Source organism: Phodopus roborovskii, unplaced genomic scaffold (assembly GCF_943737965.1).
Source record: "Phodopus roborovskii unplaced genomic scaffold, PHOROB, whole genome shotgun sequence".
NCBI classification, from domain to species: domain Eukaryota; kingdom Metazoa; phylum Chordata; class Mammalia; order Rodentia; family Cricetidae; genus Phodopus; species Phodopus roborovskii.
Genome location: NW_026126433.1, coordinates 2,688,074 through 2,708,018, shown reverse-complemented (window position 1 = coordinate 2,708,018; position 19,945 = coordinate 2,688,074). Strand labels below are relative to the sequence as shown.

At 41.1% G+C, this 19,945-nt stretch overlaps 1 protein-coding gene across 1 annotated transcript in view; it reads right to left on the bottom strand.

Moving 5' to 3' along the window:
* Positions 1–19,945, bottom strand: part of Mccc1 (methylcrotonyl-CoA carboxylase subunit 1) — a 46,099-nt gene that overhangs the window by 5,390 nt on the left and 20,764 nt on the right. Inside the window, exons 10-16 of the mRNA XM_051185808.1 lie at positions 17,935–18,062; positions 14,098–14,281; positions 13,229–13,338; positions 11,787–12,003; positions 9,804–9,890; positions 5,189–5,238; positions 818–955 (exon numbers count right to left, since the gene is read on the bottom strand). Of these exons, the coding sequence (XP_051041765.1) occupies positions 818–955; positions 5,189–5,238; positions 9,804–9,890; positions 11,787–12,003; positions 13,229–13,338; positions 14,098–14,281; positions 17,935–18,062 (914 nt within the window). The remainder of the gene's footprint in view (positions 1–817; positions 956–5,188; positions 5,239–9,803; positions 9,891–11,786; positions 12,004–13,228; positions 13,339–14,097; positions 14,282–17,934; positions 18,063–19,945) is intronic.

Below are 19,945 nucleotides of genomic sequence, written 5' to 3'. Positions count from 1 at the left end.
GGCAGGGCCAGGGTTTGACCCAGGACAGCTTTACCTTCCAGAGCTGTTTGCCCTTCCATGGGCTGCCTTTCAGCATGGCACCATTATAGCATCATTGTCTACAGAAGGGAGCAGCTGGGAAGCTGCATGCCCTTGACTTTAGGTGCAATTCAGTCATGAATACCATTTCACCATAAACACTATTGTCTTGATATGGCCCCACCTCTCTGATGGACAGTGTACTCTCCATCACCCAGAAGCTGAGGGCTCCAAATCAAAGCCAAGCCAAGCTTGCCCTGGCTCTCTCTTGAGTGCCAAGTCATCACCACTAACTCCCTCCCATTCACTTCTCTATTGCCAGAGGCATCTGGTCCAGACTGCTTTCCAGTGGTCACCTCCTCTGCAACCCCAGGATTTCAAGTGTCAAGGGGATGATGAGTCTGGATAAAGCAGGAGAGAATGGCCCCACTGAGAACAGAGCCTCTCACAAGGAGAGTGCAAGCTTCATTTCTGAATTCAAAGGAGAACACTGCCATGTCTAACAATGAGAAGCCATGGGAACGAAACAGATGAAGAGATCTTGAAAGGTGGGAATGTGACGAAGAAAAACGGAGAGCGAAATTGGGGAAACATGACCCAGTGGCTGGAGGAAGTGGGCCTTTCAGTGACATGTTTCTGGTCAATCACTTCCATTCCGAACCCCAAAAGGGCTATCATCACAACCCAGACAGGGTAGCCTACACCCCATCCTAGCACTTGGGAAACTACAGCAGGAGATTGCCATGAGTTCTAGCCCAGCTTGAAACTTCATCAAAACAGGACAAGAGTGAGACATCACCATGGAAAACAGGTAGATGGTGTTGTCCAGGATGATGAACTTGGATTTACTGGCTACTCCGTTAACAGAAGACTTCAGGTAGGTGCAGCCTCCCTCACTGCAAAGATCGCCAAGGACTCGGAAGGTATTATTTCCAATCTGGGGAGAAAAGAAGTCTTTAAAATATATGACCATGTAGAGTTAATAAAGTCAAAATGTCTTAATCATTAGCAATTTCAAAGGTGTATTTTTCAAGGAACCATGCAGAATCCCCACCCCCAGATTCATAACCAGAACAATTTAGAGACAAATAGCAGTGAGATAATTAAAAGAAAAAAAACTATGTATGTTGTTATCCTCATCAGCATAACACCACACATGAAAGCTCATTGAAAAATGTAAAGAAAAGCATAAAAATGTCAAGTAAAAGTACACATCAAAGGACTGAGAAGGCTCAGCAGTGACGAGGGTGGGTGGCTCTTCCCACCACCCACGTCAAGCAGCTCACAGTTGCCTGTAACTCCAGCTCTAGGGATCCGATGACCTCTGTTGTTCTCTTCACGTAACTTTACCCAGTTGCCCATATCCTACCCTCTACACACCCAAAATTCAATTAAATAAACAGAAACCAAACAAAGTTATTCAATTCCCCTGCTATATTTCATGCTGGTACTCATTTCTGAGTTCTTAAGTCAGATGCAGTTTTCCTGTGCCAAGTTCAGCAATGACAGGAAACGAAGCTGGACCCACATAGAGGATACTTCCTTTATCTCATCGGCGCACAGGGCTGACTCCGTACGCCTTGGTTGTGATTTGAAAGGACAGATGAGGTGGGAACTAGTCATAGTTGTATTGCTCTCAAAGGCTGTGTCAGAAGACAACTTATAAGAGTGTTTTTTGTTTTTATATACACACGAGAAAATTTCCCTCACACACAGAAAATCCATTTAAATCTATGTTTTTCTTTTCAATTCCCATTATATTTGTATAGAGTCTGTGTCATTATTTGCAAATATGCTGTTTGGGCTAAAGAGAAGTAGGTTACATGGCAAAATTTGTATTTGTTCTCATCTCCCTTATGTTAAACATGATATTTACTCCACTTATGTTAAACATGATATTTACTCCACCCTGTAAGCTACTAAAACAGCTATTTGAATATTTTTGAAATCCCAGGGTATAAACATTTTGTCTAAAAATTCACACAAGCACATTTATTCCCATGAGCCAACCAGGACAACTGTCAATTTACTAGTCATCAAGGAACAAGAAAGGGTCCCCAAACCAGAGGCTCCAATATGAGGGAAGCAAGGTGCACATATCCAAAATGGGGGCTTCCCATGACTGATCTGAAGGGTGGAAGAGAAAACCGAAGGTCTCCAAGTGCTGGGAAATCTAACACATGGAACTCATAAATCCTCAGAATTTGAAATCTTTCAGTTTGTATTACACATGATATATTTACTGAACTTGTAGCAGAGTGTCTACATTTTAATACCTCTTTAAGGAGCTAGGCAAGATAGGCCAGCGAATGGTGCCTGCTGCCAAGCCTGATGACTTGTGTGCCATGTTTGATCCCTAGAACTCACAGGAAACAGAGCCTACCCCTGTGAATTGTCCTCTGACTTCCACTCAAGCTGTAGATTCATGAGTGAGACCCCACAAATGAATAAATAACAAAAGAACTTTCTTAGCATTTCATTTTGCCAATAGACTTCTTTTAATTAAGAGCTAGCCTAAGCTTTACCCTGGAGCAACTGGAGTGACAATGACTTAGATTCATTTAAAGAACAGTCATTTAAAGAAACTACAAAATCAATCTGTTTTCATAAGATGCTATCTGCCTTTTAAAACATTCCCCCCTCATGAGTATGGAGTAGGATTCTCCAGAAGCCATTGGACCTGTGAGAATATCACACTTAATGATGGCTAATGTAATGGGTACTTGTGTGATACTAGATTTTGTTTTTTTCTAGTCTTCCCACTAGACCCAACAACAACAAAATAACTGGGTTAAAATATAGATAGGCAAAGGTTACAAATAGCAATTTCTCCAAAGGAGAGACCAAACAAACAAACAAACCACCATCCTTCAAGTAATATAAATTATGATTCTTAGTGTCTTAGAGCTTGGATAAAATGCATTGTCCATTCCTATAGCTTCCTTTTATGTTGTTTTGTGTGTTGACTTTTGTATATTGATAGCTTCAGCATATGTAGAATCCTATAAAAATCATCATTCATTACTTGCTTTGCTTGAGCCCAGATAAAAATACTTGAAGAAAAGGAAACTTTATTTTTGCAACTTTGAGTATGGTTTTTACGCTTGATTCTTTAATGTGTTATGTACATCAGAACTTTTATAGCCTGACACCTCACCTTCATAGCACCGTGTGGCATACACTTGAAAGTCTGTGTGTGTGTGTTTAATATAAATGTATATCTTCTCTTTCACTCTGTCACCAAGTGACATTTTATACATGTGGTTATAATGAACCTTGTATGTCTTTTGATCACTTATGAATAACAATAAATACTGCTGGCATATAAAAGAAAAAAAAGTCACCATCCTGAAGTCATTTACAAATCAGAGCTTCAATGCCTGACCACTTATACCCATTAGGATGGTTGTTCTTAAAGAACAAGAGGAGAAAACCCCACAAGAACTATGGCCAGGGTGGAGAAAAAAGTCCTGGGTACTACAAGTGAGAATGCAAAATGCTGCAGCTTCTACAGGAAACAGTGCGGAAACTCCTCAAAAATGAAACACAGAATTACTGTGTGAGGTAGCAATTCTATACTTTTGGACACACAGACAAAAAAAAAAAAAAAAAAAAATTAAATGATTTTGAAGAACTACCTGTGTTCCTAGCAGCCATACCTACACAAGGCCTGCACAAGACATTTGATCAGGGGTGGGGAGATATAGGCAGAGTTTTCCTCTCCTGACTGCCTGCTTTCTGTCCCAGCACCCAGAGACTTACTATTATTTATACATATTTGGCTGACAACTCGGGCTTGTTACTAACTAGCTCTTATATTTAAATTAACCCATTCTACTCATCTATGTTTTGCCAGGTAGCTTGTGGCTTTAGCTGTCTGTCCTCTAGCACATCTTGTTTCCTGGGGGAGGGGAGGCCCGATGGCATCTCCCCCGACTCTTCCCTTCTTTCCTTCCCCCTAGTTTGATTTTTCTGCCTAACCTTATCCTGGCTGGCCATTGTTCAGTTAGCTTCTTTATTAAACTAATTAGAACATAATGTCCACAGCATACAGGAATATTCCTCAACAGCTGGGGAAGGGGTAATGTGATAGTCTGCATTTGGCCCCCATAAGCTCATAGGGAGTGGCCTATTAGAACATGTGGCCTTGATGGAAGAAATGTGGTCTTATTGGAGGAGGTTGGATGACCTGGAGGCTGGAGGGCACACCTTTCATCCTGGCCACACCTCTGATGGAAGTGTGTCACTGTAGGGGTGGGCTTTGAGGACTTTTCTCAAGCTTTACTCAGTGTGACAAGTCAGTTGACTTCCTGTTGCCTACAAGATGTAGGTGGGCTGAACCTCTGAACTGTAAATAAGCTCCCTCAATTAAATGTTTCCTTTTTAAGAGTTGCTGTGGTCATGGTGTCCTCCTCATAGCAACAGTAAACCCTAACTAAGACAGGTATCATTTTCTTAAGTGGTGTAAGCATCAGTGAGTTGCCTATACTAGGTCAAAAAGCTCTCTACCCATGCTTGCACAAGCAACTCTAAGTGGATTAAAATAAAGTCATAATAGTCGGAGGGGACTAGCTGTGATAAGAAAGTGTTGGGGGTGGGGGAGGAAGAAGAGAAGTCATTGGAAGAGGTGTTCAAATACACTGTATTTATTAATGAAATTGTCAAAAAAAAAAAAAAAAACCAGGAAAAAGAGGGAAGTTTTTGTTCTCTCTGTTGGTAGGTGGTGGCAATGGTTACACAACAATGTGAATGTTATCTGTGGCACTAAGTTGTACACCTGCTTTTCTTAAGTTTTCTAATAGATCTTTGCACATCTGACCTCCCAATAATTTTTAAGGTATATAGGGTTCATAAGCCAAAAAATCTGAGCACTGTTGTTTTAGTGAAATGTGTGCACATATTTGAGGGTCTTATTAGCTGTTTAATTCAAGGCTATTCTTTTTGCTAAGTTTTTATGCTTAAGGAAACCATAGCCAAACTAAGTAAACAAGTCAGAAACAATACAAAGGTGATTCCCTCAAACTGCTCTGAAATAAAAGCATATGGCATTCTCATTACAGTTACAATAGTCAAAGGATTAAGGGAAACTTGAGAAGGAAAATCAACCCTACTTAGTATGAGAAAGACAGGATTTGGCTCTGAGCGTTAGACCAGAACCAACAATGCTTACCTGCATGTCATATGACCCATCATGGTTATACGTCACAGCTATGACTACATCTTTATGGAACAAGGGAAACATTGGAGGAAAAAAAAAAAAAAGAGAGAAAACATTATGTAAACAATGGAGATGATGGAATTCTCCCTTTCAACTCTATGTTATCCAAGAAAAGGCAACATCCTAACTCCAGACAATGTTTTCCTTAGCAAAGACTCTGACCTGGTTCAGCATTGGTGGATTGGCAAGCTTCTCTCTTTTGAAAATGGACTTTTAATATTTTACATATTTTCACCTGCACATGAAAGCTACAGTAATAGTGCAGGAAATGCAATCAACTAGCAAAAAGAATCAACTAGTGAAGACTTAGTCTTCGCTAAGTCACTCTTTCTATGTTCCTTTATTGTGCAGCCATTAAATTGGTATGGGAATGTTAACAATGACTAAATAAATGTGAAAGTGCTTTAGAACTGTAACAGGTCCTTATAATAAGAAATTATCCATGCTCTACATGAATATGGAATTGAGTGAAAACTGTTCTTCAAGTTGGAAATCAGTTTTGTGTAGGTGTTTTGGTATAGTATCTAGAAGGCCTGGGTTCAATCCCACCAACAAACATTTCTGTGACCAGAGCTGTACATGTTAACATCGTTTCATGGACTATGGAAGTCATGGCCATTGTCAGATGCTTCCAGCTTGGACATTTTCAATCTTGATCTTCTCCAGAACCTGGATTAGTTACGCCAAACTGAGTACTCCTGACACCTTGAAATGAACATTTAGGCCCATCATTGTCCCCTCCTGACTTATGAGCTCCAGACTGACACAGCTAATCTATTGTCATCTGGTCTGAAGCCTTTCAACCTTGCCTTCCACTATGTCTTCTGTGTCCAGTGGGCAGCATCTGGCTTTCAAGCTCTTTCCTATGAGTCCTATGAGTCTCTTTCTTGCCTTCCTGACGTTCTGCCTGACGTTGGGCTGATGGGCTTTGAAGACATCTTCTGAACCCTCCTTGTTTCCCATCGCAACCCTTTCATTTCCGTATTCACATTACTGTCCTGGTAATTTGCAATTATAAGAACTTTGAATTACAAAAATAATTCAAGCCAGGGTTCAACCCCACACCCTGAGGAATGCATCCTTACATAGTACTATACTCTGCTAAATTGTCATGCCTTATTAAATGTATAACAAGCTGTTTAAGAGTCTCTGCTGACAAACATAAATAACTGGGGAGGGAATTACAATTTCAAATTCTACTTCCATCAATGTCACTTAATTACTCTTAATGCTCTGTAATGGAAATAAAATTGATCTGGTGTAATTGGAGGCACTTTCTCCTAAAAAAAATTTAAAGCATGTGCATAATATGTAGGGCCCAAAACTCTTAACTTTGTTTTCTACCTATCCCCTGTGTGGCTCAGCTCCAAGCAAATGGGAACAGACCAGTTGCTATTCCCATATGCCTCTTTGCTCATGGCTGCTCCTTCCCCATACTCCTCACACCACAGTGATGTAAACTTATTTACACCAGGTTTGAGGCTTTTGGGGAGTGTCTGTCTGGATCTGTGAACTCACTCTTTTGAACATTAATAGACTTCTACCTATAAAACAGTTAGGATTGTCTCTTCATCCCAACCTATAAGAAAATTTTCTTAAAAAAAAAAAAAACTGCAAAACTGAAACTGCTCACAAATAAAGTCCATTAATCCTATGACCTACACCTTCAAATACTACAATACCCACACTCCAACAACCATACTTCCTAATGGCAGAATCCTAGACACACACACACACACACACACACACACACACACACCACATGGCACAAAAACTGCTTTACTCTTCTCATCATCAGCATAACTTTTCAAAAGCTTTACACTGGGTGGGTGAATATTCTCTACCCTACATATTATGAACATTTTTTTTTTTTTAGGAGAAAATGCCTCCAATTACACCAGATCAATTTTATTCCCATTACAAAACATTAAATGTTTAAGTGACATGAATGCAAGCAGAATTATAGTAAAGGTTTGATTCTCATTTCACAGAGTGAAACTTTATTCCCTCTCCCAGTTTATTCTTAAACGGGGTGTTATACATGTAATACGGCATGACAATTTAGCAGGGAGTAGTGTTATGTAAGCATACACTCTTCAGGGTGTGGGGCTGAACCCTGGCTTGAATTATTTTTGTATAACCTTTGGAAAATTACTGACACCTGAGCTTTGTCCTTGGCTGAGAAAGATTAGTTGTTGATAATAAAGGTGGCACAAAAAACAGAGTGAATCTTGATGGGAGATATCATTCTGTAAATATGCTTCTCTTATTGGTTAATGAATAAAGCACTGTTGGCCAATAGGAAAGATAGGCAGGACTAGGAGACTAGGAGGAGAGAGGAAGTTGTAGGGAGGGGATTCAAGATGGTGGACTGACAGAGAGAATGCAGCCCCTCTCTCTGGTAAGATGAGACCACGTGGAAATACTTAGATTAATAGAAATGGGTTAATAATTAAGACAGAGCTAGTCCATAAGAAACTAGTAACTAACTGGCCAACAGAATTATATCTAATACAGAGTCTCTGTGTGTTAATTGGGGCTGGTGCAGCAGGGGGCCCAGGCCGGTGGAAAAACCTTACTCATAACAGAATCTTATTGGCCTGTTCTGAAAAATGGAAATGAGATAATCTCTGGAAAAGTTTTAATACTGTATCTGAAAACATTCAATAAATCTGAACTTACTATTATTATTTTTGAGAGCCATGTGAAACATGGCCAACAGTAACATAAGAATATATAAAAATTCAAGTCATAAACAGAAATTCAAATCATAAACTTGGTCATTTTCATTAAGATTGAAAATTGCTTCTTCTTTAGACTCATACACATGTTGGAACTTCCTGTCTGGGACGCTCATTAGCAGTTTTCAAAGATGCCTTAGAACATTCCAGTGAGTTACACTATACACTAAAAGTATATAGTGAACAGCAATCATGTTGGCTTTTCAATTACATATTCATTTTTTTAAATTAAAAAAATTAATTCTAGTAAAATTCAGCACAATTCAAGTGGAAGTAGACAGCACAGTTGCCTCATCTGAATTACAGTGGAATATGTGGTTTGTGTATTTAATTTAGGCTGAAAGGCCACTGCAGTTTTCCTGATTATTTTCTGCATTCAGAATGCAGGAGTTGCTAACATGGCTTCCTCAGATTTTGGAGGTTGCCTTATGGGATGATATGGATAAACATTCCAGCCCAAAATTCAGAGGTAACCAGGTATGCTATGGAGTGGAGGAGTGTTTGCAAACTTCCTTTGTGAAGGCTTGGAGATCACCCAGTATAATTCTAACAATGTCCATCCAGGGTGTGGGTGACATAATGGTCACGATGCAATCACTTTGTAAAGAAGAATTTGCTACACAGTATTGATGTCTATGATACCTAAAGTCAAAAGGTCCTGCTCTACTCAAGAGAAGATGGGGCTGGTCTGCTGGCAGGGAGCTACTCTAGCTAGCAACCTGCTTTTTATGAGAGCTGTCATAGTTCAAAGACACTTAACATACTTCACACATTCTGGCTTTTCAAGTAGACTGTCCTGTAGCAGAAGGGATGGTGTTCTGGCTATCATGGGATTATGATTCTCTGTATCCTGCCTGGTCAGGATTTATTAACCAAGCATTCTGGCTTAGGTGCTACTGTCTTCTAACTTTAGTTAAAGTAAGTTAGTCTTTACTTTGAGCCTTCTCAAAGCAGTACACAGTTAAAAAAATAAAAACAAAAAACAGAACCACCCAACTCAAAAGTGTGAGAAAAAGCATGACATCAGTATCAGGAATGGGCATCCATGACACTTTGCCCTGACTGGCCTCTGGCCACCCTACTTTCTGAGCTCCAGCATCCACACACGAGCAGTGACTTCCTAGGTCCCCTCATTAAGTTGTTATGAAACTAAACACTCATATGATGACACATACACTAAACGGCAGCTCTCTGGTGACTGACCCATTTCACATGGATCTCAAGGCACTGCATGAACAGTGGGTGGGCCTCTGTCCCCAACAGTCTTAAACAGTTTTCTTATCTAAAAACAGTGTTCTTAGAGCAGAAAACCTGCAAAGCAATAAAAAGTACAAAGAGCCAAGAAGACAGGCCTCACCTCAGATCACACACAGGAGACAGGCCTCACCTCAGATCACACACTGGAGACAGGCCTCGCCTCAGATCACACACTGGAGACAGGCCTCGCCTCAGATCACACACTGGAGACAGGCCTCAACTCAGATCACACACTGGAGACAGGCCTCAACTCAGATCACACACTGGAGACAGGCCTCAACTCAGATCACACACAGGATACAGGCCTCGCCTCAGATCACACCTGACTAACACTGTCATATTTCACTTCAGTCATTTTTAGGTTATGTATTACAGCATATTTTCAAAATAATTAAAAGCACAGAAGTGAGAAGAAAATGTACACCATTAACCATGACACCAAGCCAGTTAAATCCAACTTGGCCATTTAAAAACTCATAGCTGACTAAACATGACTGGGCTGGAAGATTTTGGTTTAATGTGCTGTGTTTCTTCACTCTACATTTATCTTATAATGAAACATTACTTACCACTTTTACCACTTCTCAGAGTCATATTTCTGGTGTAAGAGATATTCAGTCTTTTCCCACTGCTGAATGAAAACGGAGAGAATTGATCTAGAAAAAATTTAAAATGCAACAACAAAATTACAAGTATCAAGCTCCCAAAAATGTGTACTTTACAAAAGTGAACATAAAGCAAAGGTCCTCAATTGGCAGCTCAGGTCTTACTATTTTAGATTTAAGGTAGATACTATGACTTATATCTGAGCCTGTCCTATGAGAGGTCCCAGCTGCTCTGGAAGGATCTGAGAATCTCTAAGTGAGCTCTTGTCCTCTGGTGGCACAGAGGTCCCCACCCTGTCCCAGTCTCTGATGTCCACTGTCTTCCTTTCCCTGGGTGTCTGTGTCACTGGCCCAGTTCTATGTGCTGAGGTGGACGTGCTCCGCTGGATACAGCCCAGAGGTGGTAACTAAACTGGAGTTGTCTAGTGTGGAGCCTGTAACTGTGATCCTTATAAACTTACGAGTAAAAGGAACAGGGGAGAACAGAGCAAAAAAATCTAAAGACAGATGCATTCTTTAAGCTTTCAATATAATGATCTTGGAAAAAACCTAAAATCAAAGATGCTAACATCAGAATCCTATAGAAGGTAGGAACATATAAGATACTGGGGCTAAAGAGATAGCTCAGTGGTTAGCAGCAGCAGCAGCTGCTCTTCCAGAGGGACCAGACTAGATTCCCAGATAGATGGAGGTTTCCAACCATCTCCAGTCCTAGGGTATCTGCTGCCCTCTTCTGGCCTTGATGGGCACTGCATACACACGGAGCACAGTCCCAGATGCAGGCAAAACACTCCTACACATAAATACAAATAAACCAACCCCCCCAAAAAATTAGTATAGTAATTCTAATAATAAAAGATAAATAGACTTAAAATTATGTTTAGTCCAATGTTTAGCATTATTCTGAGTAAATACTGGGGGCAAGTTTGAGAGCACAGATTTTGTATTAGTTTCAGGGGGAGGGGAAAGAGACAGAGACCTTTCAATGCAGAGCTAAATGAAGCTATCATACGCCATCCTGTGAGGTAACCAGTTGCCAGGAAGAGGTTGGGCAACCATCTAGAGCATGCTGGAGGAGGAAAGTATGTGTAGCAACCAGGACAGATCCTTCCACAGTGCACTTCTGACACCCTGAAGGACCGACCTCTCTATCTAGATAGAAATTTAATTACAGGACGGGTTAAAAAAAGAGAGGAAGAAGAAACTCAACAATGAAGCATGGCTAGCTCAAAGGAGTCTGAATTTCCCGCGCTCTGTTTTAGACTCTGGGTGACCAAGGGCATTGCTGAAAGTACAGTGGGTAGAATGAAGCAACCCACAATGCACAAAGTCAATAGGGATTAGCACAAGATACACAAAGAAATAGTGTTTGGCTAGAAAGAGACCAATTTCTACAAAGTCAGGTCATTAGTCAAGCTGCATTTACTGAATTCAATAGTGCTCATGTATGCACTTATGATATATGTACTTTTATGCCTATGGATACACTTGTGATACATGTACATATATGCACTTATGCCTATGGATGCACTTGTAATATGTGTACATATATGCACTTATGCCTATGGATGCACTTGTGATATGTGTACATATATGCACTTATGCCTATGGATGCACTTGTGATATGTGTACATATATGCACTTATGCCTATGGATGCACTTGTGATACATGTACATATATGCACTTATGCCTATGGATGCACTTGTAATATGTGTACATATATGCACTTATGCCTATGGATGCACTTGTAATATGTGTACATATATGCACTTATGCCTATGGATGCACTTGTGATATATGAAGAGTTCTTTTCCACACTGAAAAGCACCTGCAGATAATGGGGTCGGTCACTGGAAGCAGAAAAGGCAAGAATGACACACACGAAGAGAAGACTGTTTCTTGCTTATTTAGAGGACATGGTGAGGGAAGAAAAGTGTGCTTTGTACCTTGTGTGTGAAGCTTGAAAGCACTGGTCATATCTTTCTCTTTGAGGATGAGCCCCAGAGCTGCCTGGCACACAGCCTCCTTGGCTATGACGCTGTGGGTGGGCAGCAGTTCCTCGTGGTGCTGAGGAATGAAGTCAGTGTGCACATTCCCAGCTTCGAACTCTGGGTGGCCAGACAGCCGGAGCAGGAAGTCCACATTGGTGTGCAAACCAACAATCTAGGAAGAGAAGCAAACCCAGGGTCCTGCTGAGTGTAGAAAACATGTTCAGAAAAGCATCTGCTCTATGACCTCCTAAGGTGTCATGTGGAGAAGGGTCACACTCACTGTTACCAGACTTATAATATGCATATCTGGACTTACACTTCAAAATCCAGCTTAACAAGAGAAACATGATATAGGATGTGGTACAGCAGGGGTGTTAATTGGCTCAGGTTAAACATTTAATTAGCTCAGGTTAGGAAAGCAATGAATGCTAAAAAACAGGCATGAAATTTATTTTCAAGAGATTGAAGACTGTTATTCAGAAGGATCCACAAAACAGGGTGACTGCAAATGCAGGGCAGGACTGTGATACTGGAGCGGGAACAGGAATAACAGCTTGAAAGGAGCTTCCTTCCAACATTAAAATCCAAGGTTTACACACGGATTTAAAAATAAAAAGGAGTAACATCAACCCTAATTCACCTCCTCTCAAAAAACGTAAGCAAAGGGTTAAAGGTATTTCACTTCCTGAGCAGTTGTAGGTGCCAGGATCTGACATAGGCTCTGAAGACAGTGAGAGACAAAATAGATGCAGCCCTGCCTTCCAAAGGCTGTGACAGAGACTGAGGCTGGCCACGGTGACAGAGAACATCCAAGTGCCCTGCTCTACATGGGACAACTGGAGATGAAGCGTGAGGAAGTGAGCAGGATGGAGGACAGTCAGCAATCAGCACAAGGTAAAGATACTCTACAGGGGAGGCAAACACACTTCTCCACACTGGCGCACTGAAGGGAGAGCAAGTGTAATTAATGCCGAGAGCCACAGGAATTGATGCAGATTAATAACACGATAATTTTAAATCCTACTATGAAGTGAAATTAAGGAAGTTGGGACTTTTGCCCCAAGAAAATTCATGTGATACAGAAAAACAGTCAAATGGATGAAAATGAAGATTACATTTTTTTTTTTTTTAAAGAAAACAGACTACACTTACTCCTATAGTTGGCTTGACTTATTGATGACTACAATTCACTAGAATGTAGTACCGACATTCACAGCTTTTTTTCCTACTGTCCTTTTCTTCCCAACTGAAATTAAGGACATGCTCTTAGTCCATACTCGCCCTTAGGGACTTGCTCTGTGAAATGTTTCGTGCCTGACATATTAGAATTCAGGTATGAGGTGATAACACAAGCCTCTGATGACAAAGGGTGTCAGTGCTAGCCTTGGCTCACTCACATTGTACTGATGAAGGCTGTACCTCAGTTTCGACAGAGCTGACGGGCGATCTGCAGCCCATACAACGAGCTTTGCGATCATGGGGTCATAATGCACCGAGACTTCATCTCCTAGAATCGAGAAATGCCATAACGTGTCAATGTCACAACTCTGAGGAGTGAAGTAGGGCACAGCAAGACATTCTTACTATCATTTCACACTCATACTCACCAACTCCTTTACGGCAGGTGCCCTTAGCACAATTTCATTTCCCAGGAAACCAAGGCTCAGGTTGATTTAAAAACTTGTCCAAAATCTAACAAGGATTAGCCACAGAGAGTACCAGGCTTTATCATGTGATTCAGTGACACACAGGGTGGCTTTCTTCAGCCTCTCTCTTTTCCTTTCTCTCTTTGGAAGTCAAGGCAAAGCCTTATCCTCTCACATTAAAATTATTTCTACTCTTAGCTTCCAAGCCTTTAACCTCCTGGGTCCAAAAGATAAGAGAGACCATTTCTGTATGTTGTCCTGGGGTCTCCACATTCACACCTTGGCACACATACACCACCAACCCACCAAACCCCACAAAGTAATTCATTAGATAAATGTAAAACAACAACAACAACAACACACACACGCGCGCGCGCGCGCACACACACACACACACACACACACACACACACACACACACACACACGATGATAATGCAGTTAAATCTGGGTATGGTGATGAGTGATGAGATCCATAGTTCTAACTCATTGGCAGGTGGAGGCAGGACACTCACTTGAGCCTAGGAGTTTAAGTTCAGTCTGAGCAACACAGTATGACCTCATCTTAGAGAACACTGAGAGTTTAATTACAGCGACAGCTCTGATCTCATTTAATGTTACCTTGCCGTACTCCAGTTTCAATCCTGGTGGACACGTCTGCCTGAGGGGTAGAGAGGTGAACCAATGGCCCGGCCCCTGGCATGAAGTTATTGTCAGGGTCCTCGGCATATATTCTTGCCTCAAAGGCGTGGCCCTGCAGAGGGATTTCTTCCTGGCTCAAGGGAATCTTCTCTCCTGCTGCAATCTGGTAACAAGATGGTGCTTGTCATGAAAACGCACATCAGAGTTCCTAACAGACTCAGGTCAGCGGTCTTGCTACCGTGCCAAAATGTATATCTGAGTTCCATAAAGCAGCCACATGAAAATGATGCTGTCCATCCCCTTGAGTGATATATCAAGAAATAGTCAGCTTGAGGATAATCTGCTAATTACCACAAAAACCTAGCTTTCTTACTGGTAAGACACTGTTTACAGTCGCAATATAATACTCAATTCCCCAATCATCTATTTTCACTTGGTGCCTGGGATTTCATTCACACCAATGAAGAAAGCTGTGCATGGCCTGTCTACACTATTGTCACCAGCAAGTGAGTGACATGGTAAGGCAAAAGGAAGAACAAGATGTTTGTGTGACCCAGATCACAAGCTGTAGAGCTATGTCATTGCTACCATCATACTTATTGTCTTGGCCCTTATATACCAACTTACCAAGTTTTACTCTTCAATTGGTATGAACTGAAAAAAGCTAATAGTGCACGGGTTCTCAACTTTCCTAACCCTGCAGCCCTTTAATACAGTTCCTAATGTTGTGGTGATTCCCCAACCATAAAATTATTTTCATTGCTACCCCATAGTTGTAATTTTGCTACTGTTATGAGTCGTAATGTAAATATTTTTGGAGACAGAGGTTTGCCAACAGGGTTGTGACCCACAGGCAGAAAACTGCTGTAATCGATGATATGTGGACACTTCCTCTCTTTAAGTTTTCCCCAAGATTAAAAATAATGATAAGGAATCACAAAAGCCACGTAGACACAGGAGAAAAGACTAACTTAGCAGGATTCTGAACTGAAAAGGTAAGCAGATAGCAGAGGTGAGGACATCCCTCCAAACCTGCACACGGAAGTGCAGGAACCACAGCACAGAACCAAAGTAGAAATACCTAAATTAAATATCTTTATGGTGTTTCACAGCCCCGTTCGGGCGCCATTTGTAAGGTGTATGGGTTTTTTCGCCTGCCGCCGCCCGGTCTTGTCCCGCCGCCACGCTGCCAGCCCCAAATAATACACAGAGACTCTATATTTGATACAATGCTGTTGGCCCGGTTACTTGTTTCTTATCGGCTAGCTCTGTCTTAATTATTAACCCATTTCTGCTGATCTATGTATTTCTCTTACCAGGGAGCCGGTGGCATACTGCTTCCTTCAGACTCTCCATCTTGACTCTTCTTTCCTACTTCCTATTTCCTCCTTGTCTCCTAGTCCCTCCTATCTTCCTTTCCTATTGGCCAACAGTGCTTTATTATTAACCAGTATGAGAAACATATACAGAATGACATCTCCCATCACCCATACCTTCTGGGTTCCCTTGTCTCCATACTCCCCTTGCCCAGGGAAATTTCTCAAGCTTTGCTTTTGTACTCAGAGCCTGCCTACAGTAAACACCATAGAAACCTTTATTGGTATCCTTTCTAAAGGAGACTCTTCTTGATATATGAGTAGAGTTCTAATTGTCTTCACATGCAAAAGAAGAACGTGCTGGCCGTGCATCCCATGTTCTAGGATATAACCATATTTCTTATTATACAGACCATTTTCAAACTGACTTGTCTTTACTGGCCTGTTTGTTTGTTTGTTGTTTGTTTCTAACACGGCTTCCCATCTGAGTCCAAGAGAGACTGGTCCTAACTACAACTTCAGGTTAGGAATTCTGTACTACTTTCACTCTCAGATAGACACTAAGCATCTGAAAGCCTTGAAGATTTCCTTGGGGCCTACTGGCCTGACACTGTAACCTGAACTCAGCTGTTTGAACCACCGAACCCTCTTCTTTTACAGTTGAGGGAAAGGTTTTATTGTAGATATGAGAAAGAGTTCAGTCAGAGGTACCTGGAAGAGTCCAGAGCAGAGAGAGAAAGGAATAGACTAAGCATGGCTAGCAGACTGGATCTGATCATGAGAAGAGGGGGGAGCAAGAGAAGGGCAAGAGAGAGAAAGACAACAAAAAAGAGAGCCAAGAGCCTGAACCCTCTTTTTAAGAAGTGTTTCATTCTGGAGGCAGGCCTGGACCTCAGACTCTGGACTCATCAACTGTCAAGGTCCCACAGCCATGACTCCAGAGCATCTTGTGCCCCATGTCAGACCCAGTCCCTTCATTTCTGGAATGTGTCCTTGGATGATGAAAGCTCACTTCCTTTTCTGAAGCTCCTGCAATTTCCTGAGATTCAGAAAAAATAAAAATAAAAAAAAAAAAACAAAAACAAAAAAAAAACAAACAAAAAACTCCTTGCTTTTCCTTCTCATTTCTAAATGCTTAGGAACACAATTCCTCCATGATTTTAAAGTCCTATTGGGTGTCCAACATTCTGACAAAGCAACATGATAGTGTCATCTACAAAGTTCATGCTTGAGAACTTTGCAATGAAGTTATAATAAAAACAACAGCAGAACCAACACCACCTCATGTTTTAAGTAATTATGATTTCTTGTTGGACCACATTCATAAGTGTCTTCAGCTGCAAGCAGCTCATGGGATCACGTGGTTACTACTGGGGTGGGGTGGGGGAGAGGATCCCTTTTCTAGAAACATACTTTTGGTAGTTTTCTCTGATACTATTTATGTTTAGTAGCTCACTGTGTATGCTTTTCTCCAGTTTCCAATGCTAGAGCCTAAGAATCTTTTGGTTCAATTTGATCCACCAATCATTCACCAAAGAAACATGACAATATTGCCCGCAGAAGTTTTGAAAAGACAAAATTATCCATTTGTCATGAGTTCATCACCAAAGAATGGGAAAAAATAACTTGTACTCTGTACACAGATGCACCCAGAATCCTACAGAATCAAGAATATTCATACTAAATACTTCTATATTATTAGTACAGTTACAGATCTATTTGTTTGTGCATGTGTGTACATGCGTGTGTGTGTGTGTGTGTGTGTGTGTGTGTGTGTGTGTGTGTGTGGTGTGCAATAGACACATCAACAGTGTCAAAAACTATAACGTCTTCTAAACACTGGCTGTGAATGCCTACTACAGATGAACACTTACTCCTGGGTTGACAACAGTCTGCAAACGTACTTTCCATGGATCACTCTATTGCCAGAAGACCATGCCCCTAGCTCTTCATTCCCAACTCCTTAAGTCATTTCATCTTGGCTAGCATGTCTCACCTCTAAAATCTAACAGTGGCATGATCCAGAATGGGTGGCCTGAAATTGGCCATTGACCATGTGATCAGGACAAGGTGCAGTGATACAGCTCATCTGCCTGTAGCCCAGGGCATATGGGGAGATGAAGGCAATTGACAGATTAGGAATCCTAATCTGTATTGCTTTGGAGCCTGTCCTGGAACTAGCTGTTTTTGTTTTTTTAAATCTTCCATTTTTCTGTCCTTATGCCAACCACAAAGGTGAGTCACACCCAAAGTAGCACAAAAGGAGTTTACAACATAATGTATTCTCAACACTGATCTTATTTCTGGTAGTGCTGGGAACTGAACCCAGGCATCACTTGTACTATGTAACACAACACTCTACCACTAGGCTACATCCATAGCCCAAGACACTGATCTTTAGTAGGAAAAAACTCAGGCATCACTTGTACTATGTAACACTCTACCACTAGGCTACATCCATAGCCCAAGACACTGATCTTTAGTAGGAAAAAATTCTTACCCTGAACTGCCATTCTACCAAGTCAGTTCCGGTGATCATTTCGGTGACAGGATGTTCCACTTGTAGCCTTGTATTCATCTCCATAAAATAAAAATTGTGCTTTGAGTCCATAATGAATTCCACAGTTCCTAAGAAATGAAACACAGTTGTTTGTCACACTTCAGTGGTATATAATCAGCAACAAATCATGACTTCCTATGTTGGGAGTGGAGAGTGCTCAGCAGCTGAGCGCTAGACTCCTCCACAGGTTCAGTTCCCAGCACCCACATGCTGACTAACAGATATCTGAGGCACTTTTATGTCCCCCACAGGAATGGTAAATAGGCATGCACACAGGCAAAACACCCACGCACATAGAAAAATAGAAATAGAATTTGAAAAATTCATCTAAAAAGATTTTCTATGATGCAGCACTGGAGTTTTTCACCTCTGCATACATCATTTATGGTTTATGATTTGTATTTCATGAAGAAAAGGTCCTATTTTTCAGCAGCAAATGCATCTCAGTTTAAAATAGAGAACTGTATGAAATGTGGCAGTGAAACATATCTTTGGAATTCTGAGAAAATGCTAAGCCCAAATCATGCACCAGTCTTATCTGCTACAGAAAATGAGAACATATCTGACTGTGAGGTACTATCCCACCTTACCTACCCCAGAACCTCGTACCATGATATCCCACTTCACCTGAACTCTGGACAGAGAGTAACTCTTCCCCCTGATCCCTGTGCTTCCCTCTTAAAGTCCTTGTGAGGATGGGCTGTAACTTCGTGGTAGACCTTTTATCTCAGATACACTGGGCCCTAAGTATTGCTCCCCACTCCCAATAAGAAAAGTCTGTGGTGATATGTTGTTTATGATTTACTAAAACCAGTGGAGATCAAAATAACAAAGCAGTCACATTAGCTAGCTATAGAAGCCAGGCAGTGGTGGTACACACCCTTAATCCCAGCACTCAGGATTAAGAGGTAGATGGATCTCTGTTAGTTCAAGGCCTCACTGACTACAAGAAATTGATCCAGTCCTGAAAGAAACAGCTCACACAAAGGTGATCTTAGCACCTGGGATCACAGGCCTTTAATCCCAGCACTACTGAGGTAGAGACAGGAGTGATATGGCTGGGTGGAAAAAGGAATATAAGGAAGAGGAGACAAGATCTGAGAGCTTTTGCCTCTGAGGATTTGTAAAGACAGGATTGCCGTTTCAGCTGGGTAGAGGTAAGATCTACTGGCTTGGCCGCTATACTTCTCTGATCTTCGGCTTGAAGCTTGAACCCCAATATCTGTCTCTGGAGCTTTTACTTTTTGTGTTACAAAAGTCCTTGTTAGAGACATACTGAAAGACTTTTTAGCTGTTTAGTATCTTAGCGGCATGCCAATCCAAGTTTAATAATAGTCTCTTAAGATCTGCAAAGTTCTCCTAGGGTTTTTGTTTTGTTTTGTAGTACTGGAGACAGCAAACATTTTTCAGTTTTATTAGATTTAATTTTATATAATATTTTAACTATTTTAAGTGTGGGGGGTGATTTTTGTCAAATAAATACAATCATATACTAGCCTTGTAAGAAATGTGAATTTATATAAAGGAATACCATCAGAAAATAAATATGCTAAAGTAGAATGAATTCCTGATTAATTTGCTTGAATTGCTTGCTAGTTGATTTAACAGTTTAAAGTAACAGAAACAGTGAACATGATTATGTATGTCTTCATATATGTGCTTATATAGAAACAAAGAGCATGGCAGCAATAATGGAAGGGACAAGAAGGAGATATTAGAGATATCACTTGTACCCGTGCTTATGAGATGAAATGATAAATAAGTGATAATATATTTACAGCGTGTCTATCACTGTGTGTGTCTGTGAGTGAGCACACACACACATGGCACACATGAGGAGGTCAGAGGACAACTTCTGGAAGTCGGTTCTCTCCTTTCTCCTACTGTGGATTCTGGGGATTGAGCTCAGATGGTCAGGCCTGGATGACAAGTGTATCTCACTATCCCAAGC